The sequence below is a fragment of the Macaca fascicularis genome, chromosome 1 (genome assembly GCF_037993035.2).
Source record: "Macaca fascicularis isolate 582-1 chromosome 1, T2T-MFA8v1.1".
NCBI lineage: Eukaryota > Metazoa > Chordata > Mammalia > Primates > Cercopithecidae > Macaca > Macaca fascicularis.
The window spans coordinates 194,052,621-194,077,296 of record NC_088375.1 but is presented as its reverse complement, the minus strand read 5'-3'; the positions used below and the strand labels follow the sequence as shown (position 1 = coordinate 194,077,296).

General features: G+C 56.0%; 1 protein-coding gene across 5 annotated transcripts in view; it reads left to right on the top strand.

Moving 5' to 3' along the window:
- Positions 1-23,961, top strand: part of KCNQ4 (potassium voltage-gated channel subfamily Q member 4) — a 56,936-nt gene extending 32,975 nt beyond the window's left edge. The window contains exons 2-14 of one of the 5 annotated variants that reach the window (XM_045373450.2): positions 454-544; positions 1,215-1,341; positions 1,555-1,730; positions 2,386-2,511; positions 2,908-3,018; positions 3,199-3,294; positions 5,354-5,442; positions 7,147-7,308; positions 14,275-14,495; positions 16,571-16,670; positions 18,507-18,638; positions 21,176-21,305; positions 21,822-23,961. In XM_045373450.2, coding sequence (XP_045229385.2) covers positions 454-544; positions 1,215-1,341; positions 1,555-1,730; positions 2,386-2,511; positions 2,908-3,018; positions 3,199-3,294; positions 5,354-5,442; positions 7,147-7,308; positions 14,275-14,495; positions 16,571-16,670; positions 18,507-18,638; positions 21,176-21,305; positions 21,822-22,034 — 1,774 coding nt within the window. In that variant the 3' untranslated portion in view covers positions 22,035-23,961. The remainder of the gene's footprint in view (positions 1-453; positions 545-1,214; positions 1,342-1,554; positions 1,731-2,385; positions 2,512-2,907; positions 3,019-3,198; positions 3,295-5,353; positions 5,443-7,146; positions 7,309-14,274; positions 14,496-16,570; positions 16,671-18,506; positions 18,639-21,175; positions 21,306-21,821) is intronic. The other 4 variants (XM_045373462.2, XM_045373453.2, XR_012421729.1 and 1 more) reach the window with 4 other exon arrangements.
- The last annotated feature ends 715 nt before the right edge of the window (positions 23,962-24,676 follow it).

Here is a 24,676-nt window from a genome sequence, read left to right as displayed (position 1 = left end):
TGCCTAAGAAAGAAGGCCCCTCCTTCATCTGCTGACCTTCCCTGAGCCCTGGGCTGACCTCTGGAGCACTTCTCCCAAGACATCTTAAAACCAAGCTGGGGCTGTGGCCACCACTTGTGGGTGCCTAGACCTGGAGGAACCTTGAGTCAGTCTGTTTCCACTGCCAGCCCAGACAGACCTGCTACTCACAGATGAGTGACTACCTCTCTGAGCTGCAGCCTGCAGCAGGGGGCAATTGAGACAGTTGTGAGGTCCAGTAGCTTGGGGCTTGGGTGCTGTTGCCTTTGGTGCCCAGCACAGAGCTGTAACTCCAGGGAATTCTGATTCTGATTGCCACGTAATTCTCTGAAAATAATGCTCTCCTCTCTTGGCTCTGTAACCCCCTGCCAGGGGCACCCTTGGCCGCCCTGTCCCTCCAACAATCTAACCCTCTCCTTCATGCTGCAATTGTAGATTTTTGCTGGTCTTCAGTTGCCTGGTGCTGTCTGTGCTGTCCACTATTCAGGAGCACCAGGAACTTGCCAACGAGTGTCTCCTCATCTTGGTAAGTGCTGGGAGTCCAGGACTGAGGGGGCTGTGTGAGGTGAGGTAGCACCTCTGGGCTGAGGGCTGAAGGTGGAAAGAGGCTTCTCATACCATGGCTCAGAGAGCAGCTTGCTGTGCTGTGTTCCCTCAGCTGTGGCTGCCCCTCTGTGGGCATCATCCCCACTTTATAGCAAGTGTTGGGGGACCTCCTGCCTCTATGCAAGGGCTTATGATGGGTCCAGAATAGAAGTGAGTAGGCTCCACCCCTTCTCAGGACAAAATCTGCAAACTCCACGTGTGGTGGATTTTAGTTCAGTTTTTGCCTAAACACAGAACACCAAACGGAAGCCCCACAGAGGGAGACAGCTGACAGCCAGCCACCCTTTTGTCACCCGGTCAGAGTTAGGGAGTCTGAGACAGCTGGGACGGGGAGGGCATGTTGAGGAGCAGAAAAATCCGATCAGCTCATGGGGGCTGGAAGGGGAGGACACGCTCGGGCTTTTAGTCTTCTTGCAGGAGGCGGAGGGGGTCTCCTGCCCTCCGGAATCCTCAAGTCCAGGAAACTCCAGGAGAGGGGTCTGAGGAAGCCCTGGTCCCCCTAACCCAGGGACTCCTGGCTGGGTCCGCGCTGTGACCTGGGCCTCAGTTCTGGAGAGTGAGGACCAGAACTCAGGCTCCTGGTCCCACAGGAATTCGTGATGATCGTGGTGTTTGGCCTGGAGTACATCGTCCGGGTCTGGTCTGCCGGATGCTGCTGCCGCTACCGAGGATGGCAGGGTCGCTTCCGCTTTGCCAGAAAGCCCTTCTGTGTCATAGGTAATGAGGCGCGCCCCGCCCGACCTGACCCCTGACCCCAGGAGCCAGGGTGACGCCTTGACCCCAATCCTGACTCTGACCCTGGAGACCGGCACAGATTCAACGGACCCTCCCCCTCGCTCCCCAGTCCCCTGCCACAGCCCCAGAAGTCCCCGCCTCCGGGTCCGTGCGCGGGGTGGGCTGGCTGCGACCTCGCCGCTCCCGCCCCTGCAGACTTCATCGTGTTCGTGGCCTCGGTGGCCGTCATCGCCGCGGGCACCCAGGGCAACATCTTCGCCACGTCTGCGCTGCGCAGCATGCGCTTCCTGCAGATCCTGCGCATGGTGCGCATGGACCGCCGCGGCGGCACCTGGAAGCTGCTGGGCTCAGTGGTCTACGCTCACAGCAAGGTGAGGCCTGCGGACCGCGCGCGGAGGCTCGAGGGCGTGTCTGGGGCAAGAGCAGAGCAGGCAGGGCGGAGAGGGCGAGGCTAGAGGGGCTGTCTCGGTGCTAGGAAGGCGTGGGGCCTGCGGGGATTGGAGCCCGAGGTCTAAGTGGGTGGGGCGAAGTAGAGTCCGAGTTAGGTAGGGGCGGGCCTAGGAGTCCGGACCAGATCAGGGGGCGGGGCCGGAGAGGCGGGGCTTGAGGGTTTCCCCCAGATGCTTTTGGGTTTGAAGGGACCACTCTTCCCACAAAGTGGACAGCTGAGGTGGGACCTGAGGGTGGGGCTGGAGCGGGGCTAGGGTGGGCCCCACGTGGAAGCCTGAAAGTGGGACTTGCGGGGCAGGGCAAGGTGGGCAGGGTGCTGGAGTCCTGAGCCTGGAACCTGGAGACTCAAGGCAGGCGGGGTGGGGGTGAAGGTGGGAATAGGAGTCGGGGTAGGGAGAGTGCTGGCGGTTTCGCGAAGGCCAGGGCAGGGTCGCCCTGATGGGAGGAGCTGAGAAAGAAAAGTGAGCCAGGGACTCCGGGAGATGGGGGACCTTTATCCCCTTCCCGTGTGGAAGCCCCCCACATCTCCCAGGCAGGCACAGCCCTCCTTACCGCGCCCCTCCGCCTGCCTCGCAGGAGCTGATCACCGCCTGGTACATCGGGTTCCTGGTGCTCATCTTCGCCTCCTTCCTGGTCTACCTGGCCGAGAAGGACGCCAACTCCGACTTCTCCTCCTACGCCGACTCGCTCTGGTGGGGGACGGTGCGTGAGTCTTTGCAGGGCTGCCCTTCTCCCTGGGACCCTCCCTGGGAACTTCCCGAGGTATGCCCATTGTGACTCCTGACTCAGGGTTGAGCGGGCCTGTCCCTGCCCTCTCACTAGAGCTGGAACCTCCCTGAGACCAGCCCCAATGCTAACCCCCCAACCTGCTCTGGTGGACCTGCCTCTGTCCCCAGCTAGCCCCCAACATCAAGCCCCTGTGACTGTACCCCTTTCCCCTGACCAGCCCAGGAGAGGGAGATTCCATCTATGACCCTAACCAGCCCCCATGAGTGACCGCGGGCCCCTTCCCTCATGATCAGGCTCCTACCTGCCTGTACCCCCAACAAGCCATAGGTGGCCCCCGTGACCAGTCCTGCTGGTAACCTGTGTCTCCAGATTACATTGACAACCATCGGCTATGGTGACAAGACACCGCACACATGGCTGGGCAGGGTCCTGGCTGCTGGCTTCGCCTTACTGGGCATCTCTTTCTTTGCCCTGCCTGCCGTGAGTTGCCTCCTGCTCAGTTGGTCGGGGAGGCTGAGGGTGGGACCTGCTCAGCCCCTGTCACAAATCTGCCTGGGGACCCTGGAGCACCTCAGAGGGGCAGGGATGGGGACAGCCTTGCAGCCTCTTACTGCCCCACCACTGCCATCACATTCCCCCAACCATGCCCTATCCCTCTAGGGCATCCTAGGGTCCGGCTTCGCCCTGAAGGTCCAGGAGCAGCACCGGCAGAAACACTTCGAGAAACGGAGGATGCCGGCAGCCAACCTCATCCAGGTACAAGATGCCCAGGAAGAAGCCCCAGGAGCAGGGCTGTATGACTGCACTGGTGTGTCAACCCTGTGTGCTGACCCATGTCCCCAACCCAACTGTGACACCACTTTGAAGCTCAAAGGGGCTATGTGACTTTCCTGGGGCCACATGCCAAGTCACACACAGAGTCAGGATGCTCACTGACAGTGCCAGAAACTTCCCCCTGCACCAAATGCCTGGTTTAGGGCTAGCCAGAGCTGCCCTATTGCCCAACTCCAGCCCAACTTCACAGGGTCTGGGAAGGGGCGGAGCCCAGACAGGAGCCCTGAGGCCTCTGGTAGAGATCCACTGTTTGCCCCATCAGCTGTGCAGCAGTAAGCCCGCCCCACTCCCAGCACATTCATTCATTCATTCATTCATTCATTCATTCATTCATTCCACAAGCACTCACACAAATGAAGAGAAGATAGTGCAGACAGGGCTTTTAGGAACCTCAACATTTAGCAGGTGGGTGGGCTGGCAAAGTTGAGCTGGGCAAGGAGACAGAGAAGGAACAGCCAGAGGGGTGGGTAGGAAGTCAGGAGTGTGTGGTCTCAGTTTCCCTCTGCGCCATGGTGTGTTGTGACTGTGTGTGGGCTGAGGCCAGGGCTCTGATTTTCTGTGACCCCGGGACTAGCCTTGGCTTTTTGCTAGTCAGAAGTGTGTGTAAGAGAACTCCTTGCAGGAAATGCTTCAGGGAATACTGGCCCAGCCCAACTCTGCCTGCTTGCCAGTGTGTCACCCTCTGAGCCCCAAACCCAGGCTTCACTCAGCCCCTCCTTATCTGTCCTCCCCAGGGTAGAACCCTCCTCCCTGTCCCTGTTATCTCCAGCCACCAGCTCAGCCTTTTCTTCTTAGCGTCCCTTGGGGCACAATGGCTACTGTCCCCTGGGAGCTGGCCTTCTGAGGGGCATTGTAGGGGCAGGTGGCTGGCACTGTCCATGCCAAGAGACAGCTGGTATTGTGGTGCCCATAATTAATGAGACAGCTCTGGCAGCTGCTCCCCAGCCCATGCCAGGGGCCTAGGCAAGCAGGAAGTAAAAATATTCCTGTCTTAGGAGGGTGCCTGGCTGGTGAGGTCAGCGGTGGCAGCCCCTTAAGGACAAGAGGCATCCAAAGAAGGGAGGCATACAGGCCCAGCTCTGCCTTGTCCCACCTAGCAGCCTCCATGCCTCCCTGCTCTCGCTGATGGCCACACTCACAGTCCCTCCCTGGCTCTTCCTACGTGGAGGGAGCGGGAGTCTTTCCTCCTGTCTGACTTTCGTCCCTCCTGCTGCAGGGGAAGCTCGGCAAGTCCATGGACGCTGAGGGGTTGGTAGGTAATGCTTTTCCTCCCCTCTCAGTCCTTAGTATTCCTGCGGGCAGTGACAGGCAGCTGGGAAAGATGGAGTGGCATTGCTAGTAATAATAATGGCATTCTGCAAACATTCGCAAAGCACCCACATGTGCCAGACACTATATTTGCACTGAGGATGCAGCAGTAACCAAGACACAGCTTACGGTCTAGGGGGAGAGAAAGTTATCAATCAAATACACAATGAATAGGTATTTATCAAACGTGATAAAGAGAATAAGAGGAGTGTTTAGCAGAGGAAACTGGCATGAAGTGCCTACTATATGCCAGGCACTGAGCTTGGCATTTAATATACAACTGTTCATTCCTCACCATACCCTGTAGTATTACATGCGTTTTACAGGTGAAGAAACTGAGGTTCTGAAGCTTTACTTAATTTGTCCTCACTCATAAGGGGCAGCGCTGGGATTGGAAACCCACGTCTGCCTGACAACAAAGCTCCAGCTCTTAACCTCTCTGCTCTATGGTCCCTGGCTCTGACGTTGATCTGCTTTGTCCCCTCGGGGAAGTCGTTTCTCCCTAGGCCTTACTTTCTTGGCTGCCGCTGTCGGTGGCCGTGGAATTGGAACTGGCCTCTGGCTCTGGGTAACCCACAACTGGACCAAAGACTGGGTTCTTTCAGGGGAGAGGGCTGGTGGGGACGGAGAGGCCTCACTGATGCCCCATCCCCCACGTCCCCCATACCACCAGGCTGCATGGCGCCTGTACTCCACTGATATGAGCCGGGCCTACCTGACAGCCACCTGGTACTACTATGACAGTATCCTCCCATCCTTCAGGTAGGTCCTGCTAGGGGTGGGGGTGGGTGGGGGGCTGGCAGCAATGCCCTTTGAGGACAAGTGGCTGAGATGCAGCCCTGGAGGGTGGAAAGGGGGTGATGGCTCCCAGGGAAGCACTTTGGGCTGGCTCTGCAGATCTTATGTAATTGAGAGCCTGGAGTGTCCTTTATTCTACTCTGCTATGCCCAGGGAAGGGGTGGACACTGGACATAGGGCATTGGTGAAGCCCCGGCCCATGGCTGAGCCCCGGCCCCTGGAGTGCTGGCAGTGTGCATGCTCACCCATAGGTGATGCCACCTAGGGCAGTGATACAGCCAGCTCGTCTCCCCTCCGTCCTGAGTCGGGGACAGAGTTAGTGGATATTGCAGCTGGTTGGAGAAAGTGTGGGGTGGGCAGAAACATGTGTTCCAGACTTAGGTACATGTTCCCACCCTGGACTCCCATGTGGGAATATGTGCCCACTTTTACTGTGCCAGTCAGCAGCCTCAGGGCCCAGAAGTGGGTCTGCCCCACTGGCCAGGGCCACGCTAAGATTGCATGGGGGTGGCACCACGCGAGGGATTATTAATAGCATCACGAAGGTGCATGTGGCCAGGTGCCTAGCTAGGCCCTCAGGCAGGAATGAAAACCATGGAGCCCAGTTCAGTCCCACGGGCAGGCGGGCATCAAGCATGTGGCTGGGCCAGGATGCTGTGCTCAGCGCTTCTGCGGGCGCCTTTTTTGCCTCATTAGTTCTCCAGGAGCAGCTGTTGCGCGATCCCACTCGCCCCTGCACCTGGCTTCCCCATCCCCATGCCCTCCCGGCCCTGGGGGCTTCCCAGGGGAGACGCAGGAGAGGAGGGGCTGGGAAGAGGGGCTCCCACCATCACACTGGTGCCCCCCACATCTCTCCACCCAGCAGAGGCAAGCTCCTACCTCAGAGTGGGAAGGTGACTAAATTAGAAGAGGCCTTTTTTTCAAGATCAGGCATTCGAGAGTGGGACAGGGCTGCTTTGTAAGAAATACGATGTATATGAGGGGAGATCTGGGGGTGGGGGTGGTAGGATGGTCTAGGACCTCTGCTCAGAGGCACAGAGCCTAGTCTGGAGATTCTGAATCCACTGGGCATCTGCTCCCTGGACCTCAGTTTGCTCATCCGTACAATGGGAAGGCAGGCAGGAGAGAGGGAAGATACCCTCCTTGGCTCATGGCAGCAGGAAATGGCCTGGAGAGTTAGGAAGAAGCCACAGTCCCGAATCTAGTCTCCAAAACCCCAGTGGCAGGAGTGAGTGCTGGAGGGGAAGGAAGCTGGGCTAGCCACCCTGCCACACCGCCCTCCTCAGCCTCCGTCTCCCCTTAAAATCCAGAGTCAGATCTGGCGGGAAAGGATGTCAGGGCCGCTGCTGGCCTCTGAGCAGGCACGGCACGTTCAGGCAGTCAGCTTGATGGACTGAGAGTAAGCTCCTTGCGTGACTGCCCTTGAGCTGTGCCAGCCTTCACATCCAGGCCTGGCATCCCTGGGGATTTCCCGGGAACTGGGGGTAGAAAGGGAGTGGGGAAGGCCAGTCTCCCACGGTCCACCCTGTCCTATTCTGGCTGGGCTCTCAGTGAACACCTCTAGAGCAGCAGGACCTGGCAATATCTGAGCTCAGGAGCTCTGTGCCCACTGGGTGAGGGGGGCGGTGCCAGGGCCCTGTCTACCGCTGATGGCGCCCTCTCCTACAGAGAGCTGGCCCTCTTGTTTGAGCACGTGCAACGGGCCCGCAATGGGGGCCTACGGCCCCTGGAGGTGCGGCGGGCGCCGGTACCCGACGGAGCACCCTCCCGTTACCCGCCCGTTGCCACCTGCCACCGGCCGGGCAGCACCTCCTTCTGCCCTGGGGAAAGGTAGGGGCCCCGTGCGGCTGCCACCTCCTCTTGCTTCTCCTCCTCTTCTTCCATTCTCTGTCCTCATCCTCTCTCAGACCTGCCTTCAGCCACTTCGTGGGTGTCTGGGCCTGTTTGGGGGACTCCTAGGCCGTCAGAGGGCCAGACAGGTACAAACTGAGGGCCTCTCTGGAGGGGCCAGGCTGGACTCACCTTTTTGTCCCGTGGGGCTCTAAGGGTCTGAGTGGGAGAGGTGTCCATGCCATCCTTTCCCATCATCTCCTCCGTTCATGGCATTGTCCTCTTTCTTTCTCTGTTCCTACGTCCCCCTCACTCTTCCATCCCTGCACCCCCCATCCCTCCCGGGAAGCTGGACAGAGGAGGAGGCCACTGGCCACAGGTGCTTACGGCTCAGGTAATCGTGGGCACCCTCCTGGGGTGTGAGGGCAGGGAACCCCCTCCCCCGGCATGTTGCTATAGGAGGGGCTTGGTACTGACCTCGCCTCTCGGGAACGAGATGCCAGCTGGAAAGAGAGCTCTGTGACTAAGACCTCTGTAGGAGCTGCCTACACTCAGCCAGTGACTGATGTTCTTTACTTTGCAGCCTGTGTCTGCAACTTTGCTAATCCCAGAGGGTCCTCTTGGGGTTCTTTTCCCTTCCTTAGTGAGGTACACTTTGGCGCTCGCAGCCATCTCTTTCCCCTTGAACTGTCTCTCCTGGAGCTTTTTACAAAATCTTGAAAGAAGAACAAAGAACAAACAATGCTCACCCCTACATAAACGTTCCTTAACAGAAGAATTTCAGGCATGTTTGGATGAGGGAAGCCTGTGGACTCACAGCATGGGAAAGTGGCTGCTCTTGTAGAGGTTTAGCTTTGAGGTCGGGGGTTCAATCCCCCTCATTCTTTTTCCCCCCGGCCTTTACCCATCTCTTTGTTTTGTCTCATCTTTACACATCACCCCTGAACCAGCCAAATGGACATCTGGCCTTTGAGCTTCAGTGTCATTCTGAGCCCCAGGCCCAGAACAAAGGATAGGAGAAGAGGTGAGCCGCCCAGTGACCAGCAGGGGAGGCGTGGTAGAAGCTTGCCTCTGCCACCTGATGCTGTGTGTCCTGGAGGAACTCTTCAGGTCATTCTGAACCTGTGTGTCCTGGCGGAAAATCAGCAGTGTTTAGGCTGATCAGGGCTCTGGGAGCTCTTGAGTTTCTGGGCTGAAAAGGCCTCAGGAGGAGTTTTGGTGCAGAGGATGCAGGGAGCAGCCTCCTCAGTGAGGGCAGTTCTGGGCCAGGGGCTGAACAGGAAGTGGGTGGAGAGGGAGAGTCCCTCCAGGTCTGGGGCTGGAGGGAGGGGAAGCATGACCGCCAGGCCAGGCTGAGAGCTCCCTGGGAGAGTAGGGCCCCTCTCAGATTCTCTGCCCAAAGGTCCCTCATTGTTACCTTCATCCCTACCAAACATAGTTTCCAGGCAGAAACTCAAGACTTTTTGTGTCCCAGCAATCCTGTCCAGGACCTGAACCGGGGCTCTCTGTGCTTCCAGTTCACTCTGGTCTCATCTTGACTGAATAGGAAGGCAAGAGGAATGGACATTAGCCTGGGGCCTAGCACCTGTACACTCCTCACGGCTCCTCTGGTCCCTGACACCTCCCCAGCTCCGGGGCCCAGGAACAGATTACTGCTAAGGGCTTGGCTATCACTAACTCCCAGCCTCGTATCCATCTGCCTGGAAGGGGATTCGGCGTGTGTCTAGGACACATGGTGATGGTAGTAAAGTGGCCCTTTCTCCCAGGCACCCCAGGAGGCTGAGCTATGATTTGTAGATCAGTCACCAGGCTCAGGCCCAATGGCCATATCATTCATCGTGGCTGTCTAGACCACCAGCCAGGACATCCCCCTCCACCAAAAACACACGCACATATACACACTCAGTTGGCCACACCTCTGGTGGTGCTTGGGGATGGACCTGGGCCAAGTGTGCTCACAGGAAGTGGTGCTAAAGGAGCAGGACTTCCTGTGGGATGGCACTGCCAGGGCCAGCACCTCTCCTCTTTAGGGTTTTGCGATGAGTTTCTCAAACCATGGTCTCCAGACCTCCTGCATCAGCATCCCATGGGGTGTTTGTTCAAAATGCAGATACCTGGACCTGTCTCCCAGCCCACAGGATCAGAATCTCTGGAGAAGAGATACAGCCTTCTGCATATGTAACACGCTCCCCAGGGGATCCTTATGCAAAGTTTGAGAACATCTACGTTCTGGCGATGGGGCTGGAGGATGATTTAGGTGGGGGTCCTTCTTTCCCAGCAGCCACTGGAGGCCGGCCCCATCCCGGCAGCTCCCCACACTCTGCCTACAGTCCTTTCCCACTAACCTCTGTTCGTGTCTTGTTCTCAACCTTCCAGCCAGATGTTTAATAATAAACGGAGTTTCTTTCGGATCCACGCCAGCTGGAGACCGAGGTACCCCCTCGCCTGCTCCTCCCATCCCCACTCCTCCTTGCCCCACCCAATTTGGGGGCTGGAGAGGAGACAGGATGGAACAAGGACAAGGTGCATGTGCCTGCCGCCTGCCATCTGCCTTGGGTCCCCGGTGAACCCCTCGCCTTTCTGGGATGCCTCTGCTAGGTCAGGGGCATGGGCCCAGAGTGCCAGGAGGGGCACGTGCAGGAGCCTTAAGGATGTGTGCTGGCTCTGCTGCTGATGCCTTCTGTGATCTTGGCCAAATTGCTTCCCTTCTTGGACCTCAGTTTTCTGTCTGTGGAATGGGCAGATTGAACTAGAGGCCCTCTGAGGGTCCTTCTCACTCTGACTTTTGCCAGGCCTTGAGCTTAACTTTCTGTCTCCCCGCTGCCCACCTGGGGACCTAGCAGATGCCTGAAGGAACTGGGTTTGGCACCTTTGCCAACTCCAGGACCCCAGCTCTTTTAGCTGCATCTCCGTGGCATTCCTTGGTACCTGCCCTGTGCCAGGCCTTGCTCTGTGCACTAGGGACATGGTGATGAATAAAACATCGTCCTTGGAGAGTTGCAAAGAGTAATTGCAGCTGAGTATGATGAGTGCAACAAAGGGAAGAAGCTCAGGGGCTGTGGAGCCCGGGTCAGGCACACAACCCAGAGGAAGCCCTAAAAGCAGTGGGTTTCAGGGAGGGTATTCCAGGCCAGCGAAGCAGCATGGACCCAAGCAAGGAGGCGAGAGGGAGCGCAGCATGGGGAAAAAAGCTGGCAGCCCAGTTTGGCCCCCCTGAGACTGGACATCAGAGCTAAGGTTGGGAGCAGAGCTGGGTCATGCAGAACCAAAAGCCCAGTGTGAGTTTCGCCCTGTTGGAATGCTTGGCAACCTGAGTTCATGGAGTCCTGGGTTTCTAAAGGTGCCTCTGGGGCCCTATGGGCTGGGGTCCTGGAGCTAGGAGATGAGTGGCAGGGCTCCTGGCTGCCCATGTGTGCTTCTGCTGAGAGGTGTTTTTTCCTAGAAATGTGGGTTCTGGACCACAATCTAGCTACTACCCACTATTCATGTGTCCTTGGGCAAATCACCTGACCCCTTTGCACCTCAGTTTCCTCAGATGTAAAATGCAGATGTAAATAGGGTCTGCTTCCACTAAAACTGGACCTGGCTCCAATAAATGTTCACCTTATTTGATTTGGTATGTTCAGCAGTTAAGATCGTATTTACCTATTAAAAGAAACCAAAAAACCATAGCTTAGAAACCATGGCTATGGACATGGTTCAGTTTGAGCTGAAGGGTTGAGGTAAGGCGTCTCTGGGTCAGGCCCGCCACTTTGCAAGCCTCCTTTGACGGCGGAGGGTGTGGACAGGAAGGACACAGCCATGGCAGAGGCCAGTGGCAAGGCTGTTTCTATAGTCCCTGAAGAGCAGCTGTATGTGGCTTCAGAAGTGGTAGGCTGCCTCTGTTTCCCCAGTGAGAGTGGCCCTGGGAGGGCAAATCATGAGGCCCTAAAGAAAGTCCTTGTGGAAGTGAGTTTGAGGGGTTGGGTCCAGCAGGGCAGCCTGGGCAGAGCTCGGCGTCCCCAGCAGGGCAGCCACAGTCAAGCCCACCCCAACTTTCTCCCAGGGCACCAACAGATCCTTAGCCAGAGTTTCTTGACCTTGGCATCATTGACATTAGATAATTCTTTGTGGCTTGGGACTATCACATGCATGGCAGGATGTGGAACAGCACCCTTGGCCTCTACCTACTAGATGTCTACCTACTAGACATTGCCACATGTCCCCTGAGTGGGGGAACTTGCTCCAGTTGAGAACCACTGCTCTATACCCTATCCTGATTGCTTGACCCAGAAAAAGAATACAGACTCTGAAGTCAGAGCCAGTTCTTGCTCCATCTCATAGGAGCTCTGTGACCTTGGCCAAATCTTCTCTCCTCTTTCCGTGTATATAAAATAGGGATGGTAAAAACAGCCCACCACACACAGTGGCTGAGCGGACTGAAAGAGCTAACGCAGCCTGATGGGCCCCTGCACGTTCTGAGAGCCTGAGAGGGGAAAGAGCTTTTTGGTGCCCACTGTGTGCCAGGTTTCCTTCCACCTTCTTTTAGCTTTCAGACTCAGAGGAGCTGATATGAGCCATTTTCTGGGCCCTACCGTAAGAACTGGAATCCAGGCCCACTCCTGAGAACAGTGCCTTCCTGCATTAGAAAGGAGCTCAGGGCCTCTGGCTGGCTGGAAACTTTCAGAACCCCACAAACCAGACTGGCAGCTTCCTCAACCATCACAGAATCAGAGCTGGAAAGGGACTTTTCAAGGCCTCTAGTGCAACTCCTTCCTCCATAAGTCCTGCTGCGTGCAAGCTCGGCCTTGCTTGCATTACTTCTTGTGACAGGGAGGTCACCCTCTTCTCCAGAACGCCATTGGTGCCTTATGTGCTGGGCACAGTGATGTGGAGTTCCAGGCCCTTGGCCAAAGTGTCACGGCCTTCTCCATCCTCCTCTCTTCCCCTCCCCCTTGGAGGAATGGAGGACAGGAGAAGGGGTTGCACGTCTTCCCCTCCCCCTTGGAGGAATGGAGGACAGGAGAAGGGGTTGCACGTCTTCCCCTCCCCCTTGGAGGAATGGAGGACAGGAGAAGGGGTTGCACGTCTTCCCCTCCCCCTTGGAGGAATGGAGGACAGGAGAAGGGGTTGCACGGACTGGGCAGGGTGGAGGGTGCTTGCCAGCATGAGGGAGGCTGCAGGAATGGCTCTGCAGAGGAAAGTTTGGGAGAGCCAACTCAAACTTTGACTGGAGTCTTTGGGATGTGTCGATGGAGTCCTGGGCCAGTGGAGAGCATGCTGGATAGTGGGAACTGTCCCTGTCCTGATATGTGCAGGGCCCCCATCCTTGACCTATTAACCTCTCCCCTCTGGGCAGAGGCCCCCACCCCTAAGGATGGCCCTACATCCTGGCCACCTTCCAGAAGGTGCACCTGGTTTCGAGGTCTCCCTCACTTCAGCACCTTGGCTTGCCCCCCTCCACCCCATGGCCTGGGCATGGGAGACCCCAGTTCCCACCCAATACCGAAACCAGAATCTCTTCTCTGCTCAACCCTTGATCTGAAAGCCTCTGAGAGTAGGTGACACAGTGTCCTCCCCCAACTCCTGCCCCACTTCAGGTCTCCTCTAAGGCTGGCTGGTGCTCTCTTGATCTGGGGCCCCAGACGTTTGGGGTGGGCCCCCCTGAACCTGAACCTGAACCTGTCGGAATCTCTAGTGGCAAACCACAGCAGGAGAGGCAGCGGTGACGTCACAGGGCATGGGATGGAGGACTTTTGCATAGGTCCTACCCAAACAGCCATAACACCGTCCTTGAACCTCTTGGACACAGAGTTACTCTTCCAGATCATGGTTAATCAGGGCTTGTCCTGGGGAATGAGGCCTCTGCTAACTTATCTTCATCCAACATTTCAGGGAATGTGGTGGGGAGTTGGGTGCGGGAAGGGAAGTCTGAGTGCATGTGTAGACATACACATATGTGTTCACATGCACACAGACTGTGTAAATGCTGTTGAACAGGGAGCTCAGTAGGCAGTATCGGGGGTAGGTCTTTAGGGGGGATCCAAGACCACACAGGCAGAATGTCAATTAAGGTGGGCTGAACTTAGGTGGGAGAGACCACAGAAGAACAGGTTATCAAATAGAGACCCTCAGTGGGAGGGCAGGCACCAGGCACGGCCTGGGCATACGCGTGGGCCCAGCAGCTAGACCCATGGGGCCGAGGCCTTCAGTAGGCCATCACACTGCACACCTCCAGGGCACCATTGCATGGAAGTCTGGGTGATGGAGTCCTTATTTTGCAGTGCACTGCCTGCACAGCTGTACGAGGCCCTAAAACCCTGACCTGACAATTGTGGGATCAGCTAGCCGCAGCAGTGGGGGAATGGACGAAAATATGTATTGACACATGTACACACATGCCAACATATGTATACACACCAGTGCCTGTACACCCACACTCTCACATGTGTGTGCACAAGGTGTGTGTGCGTGCGCACACACATACACACACACACCCTCGACTCCACACAGCCTGCCCCTGTGTACAGTGAGGACTGGAGGCCTACCTCCGTGTGCATGGCCCGGTGAGCCTCCGACCCTCAGCAGCCTGGCTGTGCCCAAAGGGGTCACCGCCCCCACCCTCTGCCCACTCACCTGGGCCAGGCCCAGCTCCCACATCCTCCTGTCTGTGTCTCTGACTTCTTTTTTGAATTTCTCCCACTCCTTCCACTCTGACATCTGTCTCCTGTGCGTCCCTTATCTGTCCGGGTGATGAGGGGTGGGATGTGGGTGGTGGGGAGAGGATTTGCTTCAACTGACCCTGAATCCGCCTCTTGTAGGAGTCAGGGCCTCCCTTACCACATCCCTGTCCCATCCCAAGAAGTCTCCGCTTGGTGAGGAATCAAGACCTAACAGCCACCCCCAAGTCCTAAGTCAGCTGTCCCCACTCACCCCACCCCCAGCTCTGGCTAACTTGGCCCTCTCCCAACCTGCCTGCCCTGCCAGCAGCCGGATGGGCATCAAAGATCGCATCCGCATGGGCAGCTCCCAGCGGCGGACGGGTCCTTCCAAGCAGCATCTGGCGCCTCCAACAATGCCCACCTCCCCGAGCAGTGAGCAGGCTGGTGAGGCCGGCAGCCCCACCAAGGTGCAGAAGAGCTGGAGCTTCAATGACCGCACCCGCTTCCGGGCATCTCTGAGACTCAAACCCCGCACCTCTGCTGAGGGTGAGCCCCCGGGGGGGCTGAGACTGATCGAGGGTCGGCTGAGGGCAGCAGGGTGGGGACAGTCCGGGCTGGGAGCAGAGAGATCTGGCTCACGTCTCAGCTCTGGAACTGATTGACCGTCTTTGGGCACTGGTCTTCTCATCTGTAAAATGGGCATTATAATATTTGCTCTGCCATAAAATGGACATCAGACTGTTTGGGAATCATGTGGAGGGTGGCATTTCGTAGTGGTTAGCAGCATAGGCTTTGGAGCCAGGCTGCCTGGATTTGAATCCTGGCTTTGTCACTTATCTTAGGCAAGTGACCTAATCTCTCTGGGCCTCATTCTTCTCATTCATAAAATGGGAACAATAATAGCATCCACTTCCTAGGATTATTGTGAGTATTAAATGAGATAATCCATGGAAGGTGAACAGAAGAATTTTTGGGAATATAGTAGGTGCTCAACAAATAGCTAAACACAAACGTACTTTGGAAGGGGCAGGAATGCATCCTTGATGAGCCCTGACTGTGCACTGCTCAACACTGGCTTATCTTGTTTACTTCTCCCAGCGACCCTGGAAAGTGGGTTCTGTTTTTGTCCCCACTTTACACACATGGGCACTGTGATCTCTCAGCTCGTGAGTGGCAGAGCTGCTCTCCTCAAGCAGGCCTGTTCAGTGCCAGAGCCCATGCCCTCTGCCTCCCGCTCTTCACTGCAGCCCAGGCTGCACATGTGAGACTGTGGACCTGGTGATGTCACTTTTTGAGTTTTGGCTCTGCTGGAGACTTGCACTGTGATTTAGGCAGGACACTACCTCAGTGTCCGCCTCAGGAAAATGAGAGGGTTGGACCAAGCCCCCCTGGAAGACTTCTCCCAGCTTCAACATACTTTAGGCCCCTGGGTGGGGAGATGTGGGGTGAGCGCACAAGGATGGGGAATGGGGACAGCTCCCCCTTTGGCCTTGGAGGGAGGAGACCCAGCCATGTTATTTCTACCTGTGCTGTGTCCGCTCTCAAGATGCTGCCTGGCTGACACCTCAGAGTTTACAGAACCCCATAGACCAGTCTTTGAGAGGTGCTGCCCATAGAAGCCTGGGCATGGCTGGTGCCCAGGACCTCCCTTCCCTGTCCTGAAAGCTGTCCAGGCTCTTGCCACTGCTCCTGTGGGGTGAAGAGAACATCGCCTCTCTGTACAACACAGGCACTAGCCTCAGAGAAGCTTCTCTCATTAGGGGAAGAATTTTTTTTTTTTTTTTTCTGTGACGGAGTCTGGCTCTGTCGCCCAGGCTGGAGTGCAGTGGCCGGATCTCAGCTCACTGCAAGCTCCGCCTTTCGGGTTCACGCCATTCTCCTGCCTCAGCCTCCCGAGTAGCTGGGACTACAGGCGCCCGACACCTCGCCCGGCTAGTTTTTTGTATTTTTTAGTAGAGACGGGGTTTCATCGTGTTAGCCAGGATGGTCTCTATCTCCTGACTTTGTGATCCGCCCGTCTCGGCCTCCCAAAGTGCTGGGATTACAGGCTTGAGCCACCGCGCCCGGCCAGAATGTTTTGTTTTAAGGGCCTTCCGTAGTAGCAGAGCTGGGCCAGGGAGCCAGCGGCTTGGGTGTCCTTCCGTCTTAGCTGAAGGAGAAGACTGTGTGCATGATTACACGCAGTGCCATCAAGCCCCTTCTCTCTGGGGCTCACTGTTCTGCAAGGTGGGACCAGTGGGGCTTCCTCCAGGGCTTTGTGCAACAAACTTGCCCTGGACTGGACCAGCTGTGCCCTAAAGCAGCTCCCACCTAGCCACCAGGCAGATGTTCACTCTGACTAGCCACCAGGCAGATGTTCACTCTGACTGGCCACCAGGGCAGATGTTCACTCTGACTGGCCACCAGGGCAGATGGGCATGCAACACACTGGGGCTTTCTACCCTGGGGCGGGGGGTGGGGGTGGGGTATGAGACACAAGAGCCTCCAGGAAGGTTCTGGACCCTTTCTGGGCGTCTGTCTTCCTATTGGACACTCTATTGGTGGTTTGGCATACAGGGGTTGGATGGGAGGTTGGGAGTGGCCCTTTCTGTGAGCCACTTGCCCCATCCCTGCCTTTTCAGAGGCCCCCTCAGAGGAAGTAGCAGAGGAGAAGGGCTACCAGTGTGAGCTCACGGTGGACGACGTCATGCCTGCTGTGAAGACAGTCATCCGCTCCGTCAGGTAAGACTGAGGCCTGAGGTGAGTACCCCCTCCGTGTGCCACCCACTGCTGCTTCCCATCTGGGCGGGTGGATCACTTGAGGTCAGGAGTTTGAGACCAGCCTGGCCAACACGGTGAAACCCCATCTCTACTAAAAATACAAAAAATTAGCCGGACGTGATGGCGGACGCCTGTAATCCCAGCTACTTAGAAGGCTGAGGCAGGAGAATGACTTGAACCCGGGAGGCGGAGGTTGCATTAAGCCAAGATAGTGTCATTGCACTCCAGCCTGAGCAACAAGAGTGAAACTCTGTATCCAAAAAAAAAAAAAAAATGTATTTTTATGGTGGGTCTTGATCAAAAAAGTTTGAAAGCCCCTGCTCTACTGGCTGTCCCCCTGCCTCAGAAATTAAGCAGGGACCAGGGGCTCTTGAGCCCTTGGGCCACGGCCTAGGCATGGATCTGGCCTCCATGCTCCTTGGTGTGCAGTCCTAGCCTAGCCTCCATCTCCAGCCTGCGTCTCTAGCTCCAGAAACCCCCTCAACTTCCTAGTTTTCCGGGCTCCCCACTCTCTTCCCTGGCTGTACACCTACCCACAAGCCTCTTTTCTTTGTATTCCTTTTAAAAATAGAGTCAGGCTGGGCACAGTGGCTCATGCCTGTAATCTCAGCACTTTGGGAGACTGAGGCAAGAGGATCACTTGAGGCCAGAAGTTTGAGACCAGCCTGGGCAGCAGAGTGAGACCTTGTCTTTGCAAAAAAATTAAAAATTAAAAAATTAAAAAATTAGCCAGACATGTTGGTGTACCCCTGTAGTTCCAGCTACTTGAGAGGCTAAGGTGGGAGGGTGGCTTGAGTGCAGGAGTTTGAGGCTGTAGTGAGCCGTGATTAAGCTACTGCACTCCAGCCTGGGTGACAGAGTGACACCTTGTCTCTAAATAGATAAATATATAAAATCAAAGTCAGCTGGACCTGTCCCCACTACCCCCCAGAGTCTGAGGCCTCTGCCCCTTTTCACCCATCCATTCTTTCCCCTCCATGTGCCCGGTGTCGAGAACATAGTACCTGACCTGCCCCCTGACCCAAGCCAGCTCTCCTTGGCCACCCCAATGACCTCTCAGCCAGCATGCCCCAAACCTGCTCCTCTTCCTGGGTCAGTACCCATTTCAGGCAGTGGCACCACCATCCACTTGGTCGCCCAAGCCATGGCAATCATCCTGGACTCAGACCAGGGAGGCTTTCAGCCCCACCTCCTGAACTGCTCCAAGCTGTTCCGTATCTCCTTCCCCGTCCCCTAAAGCTAGTTTCCCTACCCACGCCTTTGCCCATCCAGGGTATTCTCCACATAGGCTGGCAGAGCCAGCATGCTAAAGCAGAGTAATTGGGCCAGGAACAGTGGGCCACGCCTGTAGTCCCAGCACTTTGGGAGGCTAAGGCGGGCAGATTGCTTGAGTACAGGAGTTCGAGACCAACTTGGGCAATATAGTGAGACTGCCCATCTCTTTAAAAAAAAAAAAAACAACGGAGTAATTGATGTGCCTGCCCCACAATGTCCCAGTGCCCAATCTCCGCCAGGGATTCAGGGCTCTTCAAAGAACACCCCAGCCTCCTTCTCGAGGCTAATCTCCTCTCTGTCTTCTCATACCATGGTGCTCTGAAGCCCATCCTCCACCCCGGCTAGTGGATTAACCCCTTTCCACCTCATCCGTGTTTCTGCAACTTGGAGGTAGGGGAGGCTGGGAGACGCAGCACCCCTTGTCCTGGTGCTGGACAAGGGGATAGCAAATAGATGGAGATGGGGCTGGGAAGGAATCCCTGCTCGAACAGGACACTCCCTCTGAGCCCCCTCCCCCAACAGGATTCTCAAGTTCCTGGTGGCCAAAAGGAAATTCAAGGAGACACTGCGACCATACGACGTGAAGGACGTCATTGAGCAGTACTCAGCAGGCCACCTGGACATGCTGGGCCGGATCAAGAGCCTGCAAACTCGGTGGGTGCACCGGGCCTGATGGGAGGCAGGGACAGGGAGGCAGCGGCCCCAGCCCTGCATGAAGTCTGAGGCCAGCTCCAGAGCACCCACAAGGGCTCACTGCTGCAGCTGAGTTTCTAGACTGAGGAGGTCCCTGGCTTGCAGTGCCAGCCTGAGGCCAGACCCAGCACCCGTCCCAAGGCTGAAAAACAACCCAACCATAGTTTCTTTGTGCGGTGGGTCCTCTGTGCAAGCCCTATTGACTCATATGCCTTGCGGGCTTTGTTTAGAATAATGGTTTCCTGGTCCTAAAATAATCAGCCTAAAATAATTACTGACCTCCCATCTCCCAAGAGAATAGGCAAATTGTCCTCACCGCCCACCTCTTGCCTCTGGAATCCTCCCACATCCCTCCGGTAGACCCAGCATTAGGAAGAATCCTCACCCCCAAACCCGTATCACCTGCACCTTGCCCTTCTTCTCTTCTGGCCTGCATTTTCACTGTCCACTCATTCATTTATTCACTCGAGAAATAGTCAGTGGGCATTTACTACTTGCCAGCCTGTGGGAATATGGCAGAAAGCTCAGCAGAGTTCCCACCCTCATGGAGCTTTCATTCTAGTGGAAGGAGAAGAAGTGATAAATAAGTAAAATTAGAATATATCAGATGACGATAAATATTAAGGAGGAAAATAAGGGTCAGGCTGTTATGCTTTGCAATTTTAAATAGGTGAGAAGGTTCTAGAAGGAACAGCAAGTGCCAAGGACTTGAGAGGGGCAAGTGGCTGGAGTGTTGGCTTCAGCACAGCAGGGAGCCTGGTGTGGCTGCACTGGAGTGAGAGGTAAGAGGTGAGGTCAGAGGGCTAACAGCACTCAGAGAGTGTAAAGCCTTGTAGGCCCCTGCAAAATGCTGGTGTTCATCCAGGATGAGCTGCGAGCATTGGAGGGTTTTGTGCAAAGGACTGATAAGATCTGAATTGTCTTTTAAAAGGATCAACTGGGTGCTGTGTTGAGGATGGACTTAGTGGAGTGAGGGTGGACACAGGTAGACCAATGAGGAGCCTGCTTCAGACTTCCATGCATGAGACTGTGGGGAGACTTGGAACAGAGTGGCAGCTGCAGAGGCGGGACAAGTGGTCAGATTCTAGATACATTTTGTAGGCAAAGTTGACAAGGTTTTCTGATGTGGTGTTAAGAGAAAGAAGACAGTCAAGGATGAAGCTAAGGTTTTTGGCTTCAGCAAGAGGAAAAATTGAGTTGCCATTCGTTGACATGGAGAAGGCAATGAATGGAGCAAGTTTAGGGTCAGGAGATTTGGGAGGTGCTGGATTTGTGATGCCTACCAGACATTCAAGCAGAGTGTTGATGTGGCAGTTGGATAGAGAAGTGTGGAGTGCAGAGCAGAAGTACAGGATGGAGATGAAAATTTGGTGTCAAAAGTGTAGAGGAATTGAAAATTATGGATCTGAAGACATCACTTAGTGAGTGGAGTAAATAGAGAATAGAGGTCCCAGGAGTGAGCCTTGGATCCTGCAGTGTTTCCAGGGTGCAGAGATAGAGGAGGAACTAACAAAGGAGACAGTGAAGGAGAGGTCAGGGAAGAAGGAAAAGAACTGGGAGGGGGTGGTATTTCAAATGAAGAAAGGGTTTGCTGGAAGAAGGGGTGATCCGATGTGTGGAGTGCTGCTAGTAAGTCAAGTAAAATGAGGACAGGAATTGATCAAAACCTGACAACAGTAGTTTTGGTGAAATGGCATGGGTGAAAGCCTGACTGGAGTAGGTTTAAGAGAGAGGGGGAGGAAAGGAATTGGAGGTAGAGGATAGAGAGAACACTTTCAAGAATTTTGCTGCAAAGGAGAGCAGAAAAATAAGGTGAGATCAGTTCTAGCCTTGTCCACCCACTTTAAAAGTCACATTCCCACATGTGTCCACTCCTCCCATCCTCTTTCCCCTTTCTCCATCTTTTTTTTTTTTTTTTTTTTTTTTTTTTTTTTTTTTTTTTTTTTTTTGAGCTAGCGTCTCGCTCTGTCTTCCAGGCTGGAGTGCAGTGGTGCAATCACAGTGCACTGCAGCCTCGACCTCCCCGGCTCAAGTCATCTTCCAGCCTCGGCCTCCTGAGTAGCTGGGACCACAGGCATGAGCTTCCATGACCAGCTAATTAAAAAACAATTATTTCTGTAGAGAGGAGGGCTTGCTATGTTGCCTAGTCTGTCTCAACTTCCCTGGGCTCAAGTGATACCTCCCTCGCTATCCTCCCCAAATGCTGGGATTACAGGCATGCGCCACTGCACTGGGCCTCCCAGTCCACCATTTCCATTCCTTTCACCAGGCGGTTGTTTTACTTGTCAGGTTTGTGTGTGGTGCCTTTGCTTGACCAATGGAGAACCCCCAGAGCAGGGACTAGTCCCTCCACCCCCAACTCAGCCTCCATCTGGCAGGACAATGGCCCCTCCCTCAGATTGCCTGTCTTGCCTTCTCCTTCATCAGGCAACCTAGAATTCTTGTGGAAGGGAGGGGCGGCGTGTGTCCGGGCCCTCTGATGGTTCCCTTACCCATAGGGTGGACCAAATTGTGGGTCGGGGGCCCGGGGACCGGAAGGCCCGGGAGAAGGGCGACAAGGGGCCCTCCGACGCGGAGGTGGTGGATGAAATCAGCATGATGGGACGCGTCGTCAAGGTGGAGAAGCAGGTGAGTGTAGGATGGGGTGGCGGAGCTGGCCATACCAAGAAGCTCTGGGGGCCGCGGTGACTGGACACGGGGAGGGTGTGTTTCCCACAGCCGCAGCCCAAGCGTCTGGGAGAAGGCCTGAGAGCCCCCTCCCCGGCCGAAGCCCCAGTCCCCGCCGCCAGACATTCCCATAAACCCTCCCTCTCCTGCTAAGCCCCGCCCCCCAGGTTGCATAAGCCCGCCCATAGGCTTCAGATAAGCCTACCTCAGATCCTCTTACTCCATTTGACCCCGCCTCTCAGTTGTCGCCGTAGCTCGTGGACTATCCCCATCGATCACACCTGACCACTCCCCGGTTATGCACCAGTGCCCAGCTTCGTTCCTCTCTCTAGCCAAGCTCCACCTTTCCAAGCGGGATTAGTGCTCCCCAGATAAGCCCCGCCCACCAGCTAGGCTCTGCCCGGAGACCCAAGCCCCGCCCCCGGCCGCATCCCCTCGGGTCCCAGGCGCCGCTTCCCAGCTGCGCCCCATCCCCAGGTGCAGTCCATCGAGCACAAGCTGGACCTACTGTTGGGCTTCTATTCGCGCTGCCTGCGCTCTGGCACCTCGGCCAGCCTGGGCACTGTGCAAGTGCCCCTGTTCGACCCCGACATCACCTCCGACTACCACAGCCCTGTGGACCACGAGGACATCTCCGTCTCCGCACAGACGCTCAGCATCTCCCGCTCGGTCAGCACCAACATGGACTAAGGGACTTCTCAGGGGCAGAGCAGCACACGGCCAGCCCCGCGGCCTGGCGCTCCGACCGCCCTCTGAGGCTTCCGGACTCCTCTCGTACTTGAACTCACTCCCTCTCGGGGAGAGAGGCCACACGCAGTATTGAGCTGCCTGGGTGGGCGTGGTACCTGCTGTGGGTGCCAGCGCCCCTTCCCCACCTCAGGAGCGTGAGATGCCAGGTCGCCCAGAGTGCGGCAGCAGCGGCTGTCCCGAGGCCTCTGGGCCCCCCAGTGCCCTGCCCACTCCATCAAGGCCCGATGTGGCCCGCCTGGCAGGGGCACAGCCCCGGGAGTGGGAGCGGGCGCTGGGGCCCTGGGCCCTGACCCAGCTTCCAGCTATGCAAGGTGAGGTCTCTGGCCCACCCTTCGGACACAGCAGGGAAGCCCCTCCCGCCAAGTCCCCGCCCCACTTGGGGGTGGGCCAAGGTGCCCCCGCAGGTACCCACAAAGCACAGGACCCTGCCACAAGGCAGGTGGGCACCATATATGCAAACTATGTCAAATATGCAACTTTGGGGACCCCCATGGGGTCTCTCTGCCCCTCCCCCGTTGGGAGCTGGGCCCCCAGCAGTAGCTGGTCTCAGGCTGCTTGGCTACCACCCTGTCCCTATTCTTTGGCTTATCACTCCTTCGCCTCCTAGCATGGGGCCTGTTTCTCCCCTGCCCTCTCCTAAGGGCAGTGCCTGGGCCTTTCTTCCCATTTGCAAGTGTCAGCTCCCAGGGGGCTCCCTCCTCCTGCTGGGTGGCCACTCCCCTCCTTGGCCCTCCAGACACCACTCATAGTCAACACAAGTTTCTGTATCCTCCCCAAAACTCCCAGACAGTGCTTCGTGGATGATCACACAAACATAGCCTTTTAGTTTCTCCAGACAGGGAGAAAGCCTCTCACTCTCAAACATGCAATGACATGACACACTTGGAGACATGAGCGCAGAGCCACTCAGCCGCTCCTGGGCCTCTGCAGCAGATGCCAGCAGACTGGCCTTGCAGGGTGACGTCCACTAAGAGGAAGACCCCCAACTCCATCTGAGCAGGGGAAGGAGCTTTGAAGTAACCCGAGAGCTCTCTAGTCCCCACCCAGACCTTTACCTGCTCTCCTTCTTCAAGAAGATCTCCTGTCTGGTCCAGGAGCCCTAACCCACTGCCTCTGCCTGTCCCCAAGGGCCCACCTCCCTGTCTCCACAGCACAACTCAAGCCCAGGCCTGACACCACTGGAGAGATCCCAGGCCCGCTTCTAGCCAGGCCTGTGCCTTCCTAGTCACTCTCACTCCCAGAGAGAATAAGAATGCGTCTAATAGCTATACCAACCATGCATCTGGCTTCACATGCACTGTCCCCCGTCCCTCCATACCCCACTTCTTCTCTTCAATTGGCAGCCCCACATCCGGGCATAAGCCCCCATTCACCCCAGGAACACTTTCTTATCCCCACCCCTTTGCTCCTCTTCTGCAAAGTCAATGCAGGTGGCAGGAAGGTGAGGGGTAGTGGACCAATGGCAACCCTCTGTGGGAACAAGGGGCCGAGGCCATGCTGCCTGCATCTCATGCTGGGGACCTGCATGCACCAGCGCCAGGGTTTGGACTGGATCTTGCTCAGTCCATGGTGCCCAGCCTCTGCCCCAACCTGCCCTCTGCACGTGACCATCATGCCCTGGATGGAGCCTCTCCTGGCTCACCCCACCTGCACTGCACTGTCCCCAGAGAGCCACCCCTCCACCCATTCAGAGACAGCTGTGGAGAAGGCCAGGAGAATGGGATTACCCTATGACCAAGGAGACATGGGAAGAAGCCCTCCTTCCTTCCATGATCGAGGTTCCCCCATCAACTCGGTTCTCGGATATGCAAGTACCTCACTTTGTTAACTTATTAACTTATTGGTTTCATTAAAGTTTTCAATAGGAGGTGATTGTTCTTGGTTTTGTTCAGCGGCTGTGAGGTGAGGCTCCTGGTTTGGGGATGGGGACAAGGAGATTTGGATTAGTCAGGACTCTTTGTTGTATACAACAAAAACCCAACCCCATATGGTTTAAACAAACACACACAAAGAAACTTATTGGCACAGATAACTAAGAAGTCCAGGGGATAGATTTGGTTTCATGCACAGTGAGATCTAGGTGCTTAAACATGTCAGGACAGGCTGACCTCTCATGGTGCCCAGTAAAAAGTGGGCCCCACTTTCCTAATAGTTTGCATCAGTCAAGATCAAGTCAGGAAGGCAGAAACAACACTAAGTTTTTCAGCAAAAAGAATTTATTATAGGTGATGGGTTGCACTGATGCAGGAGGGCTGAAACAACAAAAGAGAATTTTCTCTAGGTGATTCTTTTTTTTTTTTTTTTTTGAGACGGAGTCTCGCTCTGTCGCCCAGGCTGGAGTGCAGTGGCCAGATCTCAGCTCACTGCAAGCTCCGCCTCCCGGGTTCACGCCATTCTCCTGCCTCAGCCTCCCGAGTAGCTGGGACTACAGGTGCCCGCCACCTCACCCGGCTAATTTTTTGTATTTTTTAGTAGAAACGGGGTTTCACCATGTTAGCCAGCATGGTCTAGATCTCCTGACCGCGTGATCCGCCCATCTCGGCCTCCCAAAGTGCTGGGATTACAGGTTTGAGCCACCGCGC